Raw genomic sequence first — 14,237 nt, 5'->3', positions numbered from 1 at the left:
TTATTATGAGACAAAAGTGGAAGGAAAAAAAAACAACATTGCGCTCAACCATTACAAACTATAACAAAGAGCAGGAGTGTGTGTAAGCACAATCTGTGTGCAAAAAGTAGAAATACTCAGTCGGCTTGCTCCTTTAATACAGCTCTCTGTTCACCATAGTGGAATAAACGGCACCGATGTATTGGTTCTTCAATGTGCAATACATTTAGTTCCCCTGTACTAAACAGAGCTGAATTAAAGGAGATTTGGTCGTGAATACCCTTTTTTGTGCTTGTTTTTTTTATTATAGACCAACCTAAAACTGTATGTGTCTTTCACCTTCATACTGTCACATCTAACCCAATATAGACATGCTGAATCCTGGCTTGTTCTGGATATAGCAACTCTTTACAAATTGGTTTTAAGTAACCAAAATAGATATTTTTGGTTATATGCACTTTTGGTAAGTGCATGTAAAATTAAATAATTTTACATGCACATTTATGTACGACAGGTTTTGTCGTATTATTGTTTTGTATTAGGTTAACGCTGCAGCTCTTGATTATACAGTGAGTAATTTTTTTATTTTACAGGGCAGCTAAACGACAAAGAGGTAGTATAATAAAGCAAAGTAACAAGCTCATCCCAGTTGTAAATAATGTTGCAGTGATTGGCTGGCCTTTAGAGACCAACACGACATACAAAGTGATTAGGGATCTCAGCATAAGGCTGCACTGATAACCCTTGTATATTGCACTGACTGACATCACTGACTGAGAGAAAATTTGACAGAGCAGATGTAGTTTGGCGGTTTATATCATCATCACGTGTAGTCACAGGCTACAGTGCAACACTTGAGTTCTAACGGAGTTGTAGCTTGTGGCTGAGGTTTACCTAGTAGAAAGTGTGAGGCAGGCGCACTGCTATGCTTCTTATGAGGTAGTTGCACCGTTGCTAGGTAACTAGAACAGCTGAAAAAGCACTTGTGGGAACTGGTCAGAATTGAATAAAGGCCCACAGCATAAAGAGCCTCAATGCTCTGTTCCCGTGACTGCTATTATGGTTTGTATGTTCTGAAATGTTATGCCAGACTGAACTGAGTGAACACTAAACTAAATGAATTAACTCTGCAATGAGTTACTTTTATGTCTCATACCTTGATTTATTCTCTAAACTAACTTTTGATGGAAACATTGTATGATGTGGGAAGGCTAAGGCATGCACAATACAAAATAAGATAAAACACGTTTTTACTTGGTAGAACCTGAGAGTTTAAGATACTAGCATACTACATACACACAGTCTTGCTGGGGTGCATATGGGCTTGTGCACCTGCTGCAGTGTTGGAGTGGAGGGCCTGTGTGAGGCTCTTGCCCATTGAGTAGCTAGAGCGGTGCAATGTGTCAGGTTTGGAAGACATCGGTACTTGATACCTCTTGGGGATAGAAACACGCACAGCAGAGAACAAGTGGAGGTTATGCTGACATGCCCGGTACTTGGAGGTCAGGGCTGCAGAGTATGCGGGAAGCTCTGGGTTAGCAATAGGGTCCACTCTTGTCCCGTTCTTCTTATCAAACATGAAACCATTTTCCTCTATGGGTTCTCCTTCTAGAGGCGTCTTGCCACTGCAGAGCTGGATGACTTTTTGAGGACTCAGGTGTGGTGATTTAATTGGTGGTAAAAATGTGAAGTTTTTAATGGGAACCACTGTATTATTAGGCCTATGCCTGTGTTTCTCAGGCTTAGTGGGCCTGTTCTCCGAGTATTTTGAAGGCAGATGGTGAGGCTGCAAAGGGGTCTCTCTGAGCATCCCTTCCTCCCCTATCTTTTCTTTGAGGAGATTTGATGTGGCTTTCTGCATTGCTTTGAGGACAGGCCATTCTGAGGTGTCTTTCGGCCGCGCTGCTACATCAGTGTTATCCCAGGATCCCGTGTGCTGGTTTAATTGCATGGATTTCTTTAAGCAGTTATGCGGGCCCACATGAGACTCACAGCAGTGCTGTGCAATGCTGGATGAGCTGTCTGCCTCAGGGATTGTTGGGTCAACAGACAAGGGGGTTGGGTTGTCAGCCTCCTTATGCATTGGTTTCCTGTACCTCTGCTGAGGCAAAAGTATGCAGCTCAGTGGAGCAACTCTGGCCCAACCATTAACCTGTTTTAAAATTAAATAGAATGTTAAATGTGAAAACAACTTAAATATAAACTGAAAATGCATCAAGTTAGTAAGGTGGTGGAAATTATGATAATATTGGTATGTGAAGCTACATCCACACTAATACATTTTCTTTCATCCACAAAAGCATTTAGGCTCTGTATCAGTAATGATATACGTCCATATTGACCTAGTCTGGATCAATGGAAGTACATTTCCAGGATAACTTGCATGGACGCCTGGCTAATCGTAGCGCGCAAATGCTAATGAAGGGCAGGTTTTGCCTACAACTGCAGTTGGATCATAATGCCATAGTCCATATTAACTCGTGGTGTAACCATCCTTACTCCACAGCGCTGTGGTGATAGGTCTGACAATGCATATGACATGACCATTCGCATACACTGGGCATGCGCATGCCGGTGTAAACAGGAAGCAGATTGTCTAACCTTTCTCTGCGGTTGAAAATAATCCATGTATAAATTGAAAATACAGAAAATACTTTGGAGAAAGAACAAGAATGGCGAAAAGCAGGACCAGGGATTTATTTGCTTGGATCAACGACGAGGTGGAACTGTTACTGAAAGGTATGTAAGCCCACCTAACGTTAAGATTTACTGATGTATGTCGTTGTTTCCAAAGATCTCCGTTTCTGCCAGTCTAGACTACAAAGCAACCCCGGAGTTTTCAAACTTAAACGGGGTTAGCAGTGTTTCCAAATGTCTCCATTTTAGGGCGTCAGAAACGCCGGATTAGCATGGAAGCAAGGAGTAAACGTAGCAAAATATAATGTTTTAAACAAAATGTATTAGTGAGGATGTAGCCTGAGACGGAGTAATAATGATACCAATATCAGAAAAAAACATTGCCTACTATATATATATATATATATATATATATGGGTTATATCAACATGTAGGAATATAATCAATACAAAATTGAAGCAGGTACTATTTTATACATTTGTTCTTCTCATTAGAATATAATTTTGCCACTCCAAACTGTGATAGAAGACACAGAATCAACATGTGCTGTTGGTACAACAGTACAACAATCAGATAAAGGCAGGCAGTAAAAAAATAAATAAATAAAAGGTTTGCAGTAAGAAGATAGTCATTCACTTACAGCTTCTTCCCAACCAGGGTAACAATGATACTCATATGGCTCCTGTTCTTTCATGAAGTCCTCCTCACTAATATCTAGAAGTGAATCGACATGTCTCCTTTCTTTTGTCTGATCTCTAACTGCGTCCTCCTGTGTTGGAAGCTCCTCTGATCCGTCCACAGTTGTGTGATCCACTTCTTTTAAGGTCGCCATTATGTAGTTAGCTCATGTGTTTCATGGTGATATCTAGAGGGGAAACAAACAGAATATACAAAAATAGCCTGTGAAAGACAGCCGGCCTGTTGTTGAGTTCTCTAGCTAAGTCAAGTTACACAAACAGTTTTGTTTTGTTACAAACCTTGACAACTGACGTTACCAGACTTCACTCACTAAAAGGAAGAAATATGGGATCCTGTAGCATTTTAAATGGGTTTGAATCCCTGTATTCCCATATCAGAAAAGCACCATTCACAAACAACTGCTGCTACTTATCGTGGTGAGTTGTCTTTCTGGTCGACAGAGTTCATTAGAGAATGCCTTTAGAGACCAGCTGCAACGCCGTCGTCATAGCAACCCGTAGAGGCTGCACAGGAAAGATGTGACGTAGAGAAAAGGGGAAGGACTGAATGCGCTGCTGTTTACATCTCCGTACCCCCGGTAATCCGGTGTTTCACCAAGCAGTAGAATAGAATACATTAAAACGGAATAGAATAGTCACTTTTGATTGGAAATTGTTGGTATGAATAAACCTAACTGTCTTGATACATCACAGAAAATACAATTAAATGTGTTTATTTATTTTCTGTGGGCTATCGGGATCATCATAACGCCACCGTGTAAAAAGGGGAGGTTTACCGTGTTACCACTTGTGAAGCAGGAAACCATTTTGGTTAGTTGCGACGTTCAGTTCTGCACGTATGCTACAGACGTCAAACTCTGCTCCACGCAGTTCACGTCAGCTGTGAGAGGACACTGCATGTTCATCACATGAAAATGGAAACGAGCCATGGTCGCTGCTAAGAGGAAAGTCATATGCCTATTCTCTTTTCTTTTTTTATTATTATTTTTGTAGCAGACAATGGGATTGTTCACACGGCGGGATATAAAGTGACTGATCTGCAGAAGGAAACGCTCACACCAACGGCTTGGTTTATTGGTCCAGAGCTGCACAGTGTCAACCTCTGACGCAGCCGGAGCACCTATCCGCGGTGGGGGTACAGTGACACCTGACGGCTCCATCTCTCGACACCGCCGGTCTTTCCCATCACGACCACTTCGGCTCTGCAGTGCAGGAACTGCTGCGCTTTATGGAAACGGAGTCTGTGCATCCTGTCGTGATCATGCTGCCCCCAAAGAGTTGCCTGCCGAGGAACTACAGCTGCATAGCCGGGCTGTTCGGAAGCCTGGCAGAGGCAAACCCGCGGCTTGACGATGGGGATGATTTGGACATGATCAACGGTACTTGTGAAACCACCGAGAGCCCAGTTGTTGAGGAGAGACCCCGGGGCAGAGAGGTCTCCCTGAAGCCTTCACAGAGTCCAAATCTGCGTCGGAGGTGCAAGTCGCTGCCCACACCCACAGAGAGAGCAAAGTTAGAGATCTCCCGCAGCAGAAGTCCAACCAGTCAGAAAAAGGTCCGATTCGCCGACTCACTGGGCCTGGAGCTCATTTCAGTGAAGCACTTCGATGATACAGATGAGCCACAAGTGCCGGAGCGCATATTGGCCAAACTAGCCAAAGGACCCGTCCACCTTAATCATTTGAACACAAAGTTCCCCCGTGTTCCTGCGCAGTCTATGTTCATGGAGTTGCAGTTCACCAACCCAGGCACACTACCCGGCTTTGAGCAGAAAGTGAGGGAGGTGAAAGTCATGTTAGAGTCCGTTGAGGTAGATGAATTCAGCCTCTCCGGGTATGTGCGCGTGTTGAATCTGGCTTTCGAAAAGAGCGTCTCTTTGCGTTATTCTCTAAACAACTGGATTACATGCATGGACAGCCTGGCGTGCTATGTCCCTGACTCAAGCGACGGTGACACTGATAAGTTCTGTTTCAAGATAGTCATGCCTACCTACCTCGACAACGGAGGCACATTTCAGTTTGCAATTAAATACTGTGTCGGCGGGCAAGAGTTCTGGGACAATAATAATGGGAACAACTACAAAGTGCGGCGTAATAACCGGTTCAAGATGTCCCCACCTCGGGAATGGGAGAATGGATGGATTCACTTTATCTGAGCTTTGTCTGCAGTGACACACTGCGTAACTGTTGCTTGTTAAAGATTATTTCCTTTCTTTCCCCTGCCATTGCCAGCTAGACACATGCTCTGACACTGACAACAATTTCCAACAATGATTCAAACAGGCTATTAGCCCCGCTGTGGTGAGTGATTGGTAAAGACTCGGCCGAGTCCCCGGGAAGGGATTCTGTTAGAACATTTGCCTTTATGTCAGGGCTCTGTACAGCTGGGTGCCCTATGGGATGGGGGGGGGGGGGGGCAATGTCACGTTATGTAATGTAAAAACACGTGCCACGGAAAACGTGCACACAATGCCGACTTGAGGCATCACGGCTCCTTTAGGGGATGCTGTACAATGGTTTGGTGGCACGGAGATGTTTAAATTATCCGTTTGTTTTGCAAGCGTGCAAAAATATCGGCTGGATGGGAAAGCATCACATCTTGGCTGATATGGATGCCAAGTGAACCTAGTAGCATACTCTGGTTGTCTCCTGCAGGCTGGGAGAGACATACACACACTGACTTATTGAGTTGACAGACCGAAATATGTGGCAGGTTATTTTGTTAAAAAAAGATGTCTAATTTCCCACTGTCATGCCATGGAAAAATGCCTTATTTTAAGCCATGATGATGGAATTAGACTAAAAGCATTCAATGGTTATCATCAAGCTTCCATTTTAAAATAAGGCCTTCACTGGGAATTAATTATATACCTGTAGGCTTTCAATCCAGGGACACACTCATAAACCATTCAACATCCATTCTTATGCTGAATTAATGTCAAAAATGTTTTGGTTTTGCCAAAATGTAAAAGAAATCAGGGGCCTAACCAAAGTTCAAAGACGATTAAGAAGTTTTCATTAGAAGAAAAAAAAATCACTTAATTATAATGGCATCATGCATATTTCATCAATTCATAAAGGCTATATTTATAAAGAATGGTAATACTGTACTAGGGATAACAATGAACCCATACAATGAATGAAACAATGAATACATTTAGTAGCAAAGTTTGCCAGGTTAAATTTACCTCAAATTACTTGCAGACCTTTTCTCTTCTTCTTCAGGTTGACTGTTGTAAAACAGATCTTATTTTCACAGTAATTATTTTCTAAAGTATTATTGTACATTTGCAGATTCAAAACACAATGCATATTCATTTCTAATGTTCTTGATTGCACTGTGTAACTCTGTTTTTCATAGAGCAGAGTTATAGATAAAGTAGCTATTACACGGACGACTGTGTTTAACCGGCTGTAAATGTACATGATAATAGTCTCAGTCACCACTGTGCAAGAATAGTGCTGCTCCTGACCCCACATGATCTTAATGCTTTGAACCACCTGTCTGATATTTCCAAGCTGTTGTCTGATTACTTCATTTCCATACTATAAGCCTTGATTGATGTTACACCACCAGTCTGCCCTCTCCAGCCAACAGCTATTCCATATCATTTTTTTGAATGAATTCACTGGCGGGTAGTCTTTCAAACCTGGTCCCGTGTTATCATGTACTTTGTGGCAAACGGGCTTGCATGTTGTAGTCTAATGAGTTTACTTAAAATGCAAATATTCATCAGTCTTCATTTAGGTGTACAATATAATCAATGTTTCTGGCCATGTAGAAAGTTGAGACTCCAGTTTAGAGAGTAGAGGATCAACAGGCAGGATGCTTTTAATTCCAGTGCTCTGACTGTAATCTGAACATCACTTTGTCCTTTGTTTACATCATTACGGCATCAGAAGGAGGCTCTCCATTTAATGATGCCATCAGGTTGTAATGTGGATAAAGACTATTCCTGTAAGCACTTTGTTTTTGGAGCAGTTTCACTGTGAATCCATCAGAAATGTTTGTCTCTAAATCTGACATGGTTTTAAAGGCTGTACCTGGTGGTGTTAGAATAGTTTTGCTAAAGTAAAAGATAGCCAGCTCTGAGTTGATATTTGCTTTCTCTTCACTTATCACAAACATCCCTGCATTTTCTCACCTGTTTGTTTTAAATACACTGTGGATATAAAAGGTCTGGCCACGGCAGAGCTTACTGTGTGTGATGTTGTTAAAATCAGTGGACATTTGTATATTGTCTGCTTTGGTCCTTGTACACGCTCAGAATGCATGCTGTGCAAAACCAGAAAGCATTAACTATCCAGGCTGAGACTTCTGATGTGGGTACTGAGAGATGTGTCAATACAAATGTATCACTGCCAACACAGATTGTGTTTATTAGATTTGAACATCCTAGCCAGATCTGCTCTGTTAAGTCAACAATGTATAGTTTGAGATTGCTTGACATAAATGAGTGAATGAATATGAACATGATTATGATGCTTTCTCCATTTTTTTCATCACATCTTTAGTTTAAGTTTCCAAAAAGTGTGGAAACTGTAAGATACCAGTGCTGAGTTTTAGCCTAGTATCTCTACCATACAGAAAATGAAGGGCTTCTGGTCTGATTAGATTTTCACCTCAGTGTATGCATAACATTTTGCATTAGAACTCACTGATATATAGATATGTATGTAAATGTGTTAATGTTTCATATTTAATGTCCTCCTGTTACTGTTATATGCTGTGTGTATTTTTGAAGCATTTGAAAAGCAGAATTGAGAGATGTGAAAAAAGATTGTAATCTGATGATCCTGTGAAGTTGGAAAACAATTGAGCCCAAACTGAATTAATTCCTAAAGCACACTCACTATTAGAATGAATTATTATTAAACCTTTCTTCAATATAATTTAATATAATGCTTGTTTAATAGGTAATACCCCTAACTGTGATCATTTGTCTCAAATGATGTTGCAGAAGATATTGTGGAAGTTTCCCCGAAATATGTACCAAAATGTGAGAAGTGCACCTGACTGAAATGAATACACTGGAAACCCCATTTGCACAAATATACTGTAGGTGTAACACTGCCTTTCTAAAATATGGGTTTACTTTGAGACAAGTCGCAGTGATGGAAGAATGCAAGTGCTTGTTTGTTAGGAAATAATGTGATGACTGATGGATACAAATCTGTGGACTCTGAACAATGACAAAGGGACATATATGGGCAAGATAGGTAACACGAGATGCTCTTTGGAGTTTGATACCTTTTTGCATGAACAACTTATGATTGTAGCTGATACTGAGCAGGTCTAATGCACTTTGAGTGAGAACAAGGAAAGGGGCAAGGTTGCAAGTCACTATATATATGAAAGCTTCTCCTGTAAATAGCTACTAACCAAGATGTTTTCCATTCTTTGTCCCATTTTATTGCTTTTGGCTCACGGTGGAAAGCCTAAATCACCTCTGTCTTATTTATAACCATGGTATGGCACTGCATTTATTTCAACCCCTTCTGTGTTGTAACATCTGCAGTCATCTGACTGTGTTACTCTGCATTGTGTGCCGTCTTTTATTTTCTCTCTTGCAGTGAACGTTAACCATGTTTGCATGTACAGCAGTAACATACCTTTATTTTTACGTTTATTTTTTAATGTAACCTATATTTTGTTAAAACAATGGTTAATAAAGGAATTTGTGATGGAAACTAAATACTCTGCCAGTACTTCAAACTATCAACATGTTATTTCTATATCATAGCCTTTATTTAATTTCTATCTTCTTACTACATGAACAGTGAATACAATCTGTAGCATAATACTGTAGTCAGTTGTTTCAAAATCACATATCTTAGAATTTTGCAAAACTCCACTTGTTGTTAATATAAATAATATATTAGTGCGATGCAGTGTGTGTTCCCAAGGTGTCTGACTATTCGATCAGCTGAGGATCTCATTTGCAAAGGGCTGTTGCTGGTTCCCAGTCATAAAGCAGCATACTGCAGTGGGCTGTAGCCATCGCCATTGTAGACATGGCTGCGGACATGTCCTTGAATTGATTACAGTCTGCAACCACGCCCCCTTCTGTTTATGGAAAGGGAGGGGTTGGAGCATAAAGCAGGAAGGAGTGTGGGGGAGCTGAGCAAATGTGCAATAAGCGGCATGTCAAAGATTTTATAAAAAGCTAATGATAACATTGTATTTTTGAGCTTTTTCACTTTTGGTTACATCCCCTTGGAGACATAAGTCCTCAAGGCACAAATAGTTAGTGCAGCTGTTTAACTATAGACAGACCTAATGCATAGCTTTCCTCTAATCAGCTGTTTAAAGCTTGGCAGAGGCTTAAAGTGAAAACCATGTATTAGATCTGAACATTGTAATACATCCCCACCGCTTAACATCACATATGGTCATGTAAACTCATGCATATCCCCATACCTAAGATTCATAGCTTAGTGGTGGTATTGTTCTATTTCATTTCGTTTTCTGTGCTGTTTATGTTCTTAAGTATTTTGGTTAACAAATACCAAAATACAATCAATCTACAATCTCTTTACTTCATACAAGCATCCCAGCCTTCTCTCTAAATAGCATATGTGATTCTAATAGGATAAATAATAAGCCAACTGGCATGCAATTAAATAAAGCCACAGTCTCCAGAGTCCACCGACAAAGCCTCTGATTCTTTCATTAAAGGAAATAAATGGCCGTTATATAATGCGGTCTTGATTATGGGAAGTAAAGTCTGATACTGGAGGGTTTTTTTATTTGGAAAACTAAAACAGTGAACGTGTGCTGCATTTAAAGCTTTGTCTGCACATGTGTAGTAGGTGTAGGTTGTGTATGTTGTGCAGGTGGTGTATTGGGAATCCTCTGTGTCAGATTAGGAACACGATACTGCTTAATCTTCATGTACCGCTAAAGCAGTGATGAATGAGTTCACCCATAGTCAGAGGAAGTTTGCTTACTTATGGTTGTGTTGACGGCGTCCTGACAGTTTGCTGCTCTGCATGGCAGCTTAATGCAGTGTGAATCCATATGGCCAGTCAGTAAAAACCTGCTGTGAGATTCCAATGTAATAATATAATTAGAGCTACTCAGCAGTTGCTTTAAGTGGAAAATCACGTAATTCCCCAGAATATAGATAAAGACAGATTAAAATATCCAATGTAAGTGAATGATGAAATAGAAAATGAAGACATTTAATTTGACTGCAGCATGCACATTTGTCTTGATTTTTTATATGACTATTTGTAAGATACACATTATATATATATATATATACATTAACTAATCAATTTACAGAAAAGTTGACTTTTGGCATGACTGGGAATCCAATTGCTCCATATACATCAGCAAGTGCATGTATGCTTTTCTCTGTAATTACACAGCTGTGGGAATCAGGAAACATTGTAATGCTGTATAACAACAACTGCTTATATAACTGCTGTGTTCATGTGATGATGACTGTGTTCTGATTGTTCTCTCCCTCAGGCGTCTGGCTTTATTAGACTGCAACCACATAGCCATATTCATCCCACCTGCGTAGCTTCTCCCGCCTCATCCAAAGTGTGTCCTACGGCTTTAATATCATGGTTATGTCAAACGCACACAAATAGGTTTAATGATTTCTAGTTTTAAAAAGTTATTGTGAGGCATTCAGAGCAATGCTGTGCCATGAGATTAATCCTGACTCAGCAGCATCCAGTGCGGCAGCGCATAGGTTACCGCCATAACCTCATCTCAGTGAGCACTGGACCTGAATAATTAATTGGCTAAATGGTCTTTTACAACTTTGGAAAATGAATTCTGTTGTTTTCAAGTGTCTACTTGCACAGCTAACCAAGATGGCTTCCTATTTTCTTTGACCGCAGCTGTTTCTTTTACTTTACTATGGGTAAATGACCCATCATGTTGCTTTCCCCAAAACCTCTTGTTAAAACTAAGCTTCTCCAATGTCTCAAAACAAATTCTTTTCCCATATACACGTATTTTCACTCTCTCACAAAGAGGTGAAAATCAGACATGGCTGGAGTCATACTGAATCTTTGTCACAGTCTGCTTGCAGACCTTTCTCATCCGTTTCCCCTCTTCACAGCACATTTGTTATCTCCTTTTTCTTGCTTATTAATGTTTTTTGTAATCAATATACATTTTCTTATATATTAATTTGATCCTCTGAGTGTGTATTGCTTTATTCAAGTTTGAAGTTTTTTATGAACTTAATCTATTGCATAATTTTAACAATAATGCATTTTCTTATCTTGCTGAAATTGTGTGAAATTTTTATGAAAGCCCATGTGAGCCCAAACATTTCACACGTGACATATATATATATATATACACAATACAACTGGTGTATATCATGTGAACTTGTCTCATGAAAGGTCCAAAAACCACGCCTACATGTTGTCATCATGTGTGGTTTTATAACAGTTGACAAAGACGAACAGTATACAAGTGTCTTGTTTTGTGCTGAGTTCTGCTCTACTTGTGTTGTCTTTCTTTCTTGTTTATCTGTATTTTAAAAAGCTCTTTTTAACATCGAGGCCAGCGGACTACAGATGAAAAATCGCCTTTTGAGTAATTCTCGCATTTTTAACCACGTATGATCATGCATTTTATTAATTTGCACTGTCCTCTTCTTAAATAAACTCAATTGAATACATGAACATGAATACATCATGAAATATTGATGGAGGGGGAGCTCAAATGCGTGTTTAGCTTTTGTCCCATTCACATGAAACCCTATTACTGTAGTAGGTCAACCATAAACAGGCAGCTCCACTACATCACTGTTTTGTTAGGTAAAGGTAGACAAACTGACATAAGCGCACACACACACACACACACACACACACACACACACACACACACACACACACACACACACTCACACTGGAAGTTTCCACTATCTTGAAAAGGCTTGTTTTGTGAGGAACTAAGATGACTTGTTTCCCAACACACCATATTTAGACATGGAAAAGGAAGTAGGTTAGAGAGGCTTCATAGGAAATGCTTTCCCAACAAAACAATGGCCATGTGCCAACGCTGCACACCACACTTAAGTCAGATGAGCTTTTGTGTGATTTATAACACAACAGCCTCCAGAAAAACAAAGAATTGACCCATGTTACTTCTGTACTTTGGTAATGGTGAACTTAAGTTATGGTGAGCTGACTGAAATTATGTTGTCATTTCCCTAATGTTGTGGCAATGTTTGGAAACTTCACAGAATATTGCAAAATTACTTCTGCTTAAAGTGGCTATAATTGATACTTTTATAATAACAAAAATCAAATGACAATGTAAAAACCATTGTGTCAGTGTAAAAGGGGTTGTTCGTAGACGATGAACATGAAATATCTGTGCACTAACATGGCCAGGAGCATTGGAATGTTGAGTAAAACCACATACAGTACATCATCAATAAAATAAATAGATAATGACAACAAAACTGTCGGCACATCCACATGATACAAGCATTCCGTGATCGCACACCCCCTACCCCTCCTCTACGCAGTTGCTCGTAGCCAAGGAGGACACGGAGGATTAAAAAAAACATGATGGACTCTTCAGAAGAGGTAATTATCTTCAATTGAGTTTCTGCGTGCAAAAGTTGCCGGACGACACAATCTTCTGAACATAGCCATGCTGAGAAATACAGAGAGAGTTTTGTGGAGCTGATAGTCTTAATTAGCTTTGTAGCATTTGGCAACGGCTTGAATGTAACAGACACTCATTAATATAAAAAAGTTACGCACTAAAGCTTTAAGCACTGTCTTATGCAAACTACTCATAAAAGCATGTGTATTTCATTTTGTGGGGTGACCTTGTCGAATGGACTGAACAATGAAATCAAACAGAGCCATAATATTATACAGTTCAAAAATTGTTTCAAGAAAACATTACTTGACTAATACAGAAAGGAGGAGACCTGAATATAGGAATTTAAATGTAATGTAAGTGTATAGTTGTATGTTGTTGTATTGTTGTAAGTGTTGTATGACCGAAATTTTGTATGCTGTATATGCATATCTATTTGATTTTTTTCTGTAAAAATATGATATCGTGAAGTAGGGGCATGACTATATAAGCATCATGCTTCTGCCTGCTCCTTCTTAAAGTATCCTTTTTTTTAAATTATTTGGTAAAAGCTGAATTGTCTATGTTTGTGTTTTTATCTTTGTGTTTTTTTCTTTTACAACATACTGTTTGTTCGAGATAAATAAAAAATCAAATCAAATCAAGCTACAGAAAATGATCAACTGAATCTGCAGGTCCCCTCTGCTTTACAATGCTTTAAGTGATTTTCAGCACAGTTGTTGTGCTGTCCAGCCCACAACTTTACTATTTTGGTTAACTTTCACTGCTCTCAAACCATCCTTTTCACTAGCTCTGAAAACCCAGTGTACACTACCTGCTCAGCACCAAATGACAGACACAATCGGCCACTAGCAGCTGGTGAACATAGTGGAACATTTAGCAGCTAAAGTAACAGATATTTCCCTTAGGAGTTTGTGGAGACCAATCACAACGCTGGAAGAGTTCATATTGGACAGAAACATGACTCCAGGTGAATGATTATGTTCCATAAAGGTTAGATTAGTAAATAACTGTTTGTTTAAAAGGTCCATATTAACTTAAAAGGATGATATGTCAGTGTTGTGTTCACAACTTGTTTCCATTGTTGTTTTGGTGCCCCAAGTGGCCAAAAAAAGAAAGCAGCGCATTTATTGACAGTGTCCGGAAAAGTAGTAGCCCCATCCATTGTGTGTGACGTGTGAATCTAAAGAGCTGTATAGGCGGTCCTCTCCCCCATTAATGACTGTTTAGTATGCTGCTGATCTCCCTCCAAACCTCCAAGGTCTACCAGACCAGACCTCATATATTAAAACCAAAGTTTTGTTTTATATATGAGCACAGCAGGAGTTATTGCAC

At 39.8% G+C, this 14,237-nt stretch overlaps 2 protein-coding genes across 3 annotated transcripts; one reads left to right on the top strand and one right to left on the bottom strand.

Moving 5' to 3' along the window:
- Window positions 1-1,212: 1,212 nt before the first annotated feature.
- c1h16orf46 (chromosome 1 C16orf46 homolog) lies at window positions 1,213-4,173 on the bottom strand. Of its 2 annotated transcripts, none has more exons than XM_078250155.1 (3): window positions 4,091-4,173; window positions 3,257-3,481; window positions 1,213-2,131 (listed from the first exon to the last, which is right to left on the bottom strand). In XM_078250155.1, the coding sequence occupies exons 2-3, from the start codon at window positions 3,446-3,448 to the stop codon at window positions 1,268-1,270; spliced, it is 1,056 nt and encodes a 351-aa protein (XP_078106281.1). In that variant the 5' UTR covers window positions 3,449-3,481; window positions 4,091-4,173; the 3' UTR covers window positions 1,213-1,267. The 2 variants fall into 2 exon arrangements, with proteins under 2 accessions (XP_078106281.1, XP_078106272.1); XM_078250146.1 differs by lacking the exon at window positions 4,091-4,173 and adding an exon at window positions 3,594-3,861.
- A 6-nt stretch (window positions 4,174-4,179) lies between these two features.
- On the top strand, window positions 4,180-9,009 carry LOC144517913 (protein phosphatase 1 regulatory subunit 3E). Its single transcript, XM_078250166.1, has one exon. It carries the CDS (start codon window positions 4,543-4,545, stop codon window positions 5,467-5,469), a length of 927 nt encoding a protein of 308 aa, XP_078106292.1. The 5' UTR covers window positions 4,180-4,542; the 3' UTR covers window positions 5,470-9,009.
- The last annotated feature ends 5,228 nt before the right edge of the window (window positions 9,010-14,237 follow it).

The sequence above is a fragment of the Sander vitreus genome, chromosome 1 (genome assembly GCF_031162955.1).
Source record: "Sander vitreus isolate 19-12246 chromosome 1, sanVit1, whole genome shotgun sequence".
NCBI classification, from domain to species: Eukaryota; Metazoa; Chordata; class Actinopteri; order Perciformes; family Percidae; genus Sander; species Sander vitreus.
Note: the sequence above shows the minus strand (reverse complement) of the source record. Positions and strands in the feature narration are given on the sequence as shown.

Excerpts from the sequence above, each read along its gene's own strand:
- LOC144517913 (XM_078250166.1), top strand. The coding sequence starts at position 4,543 with ATGGAAACGGAGTCTGTGCATCCTGTCGTGATCATGCTGCCCCCAAAG.
- c1h16orf46 (XM_078250155.1), bottom strand. The coding sequence starts at position 3,448 with ATGGCGACCTTAAAAGAAGTGGATCACACAACTGTGGACGGATCAGAG. Across the intron at positions 2,132-3,256 it reads ACCCTGGTTGGGAAGAAGCT|GTTAATGGTTGGGCCAGAGT; the intron begins GTAAGTGAATGA and ends ATTTTAAAACAG.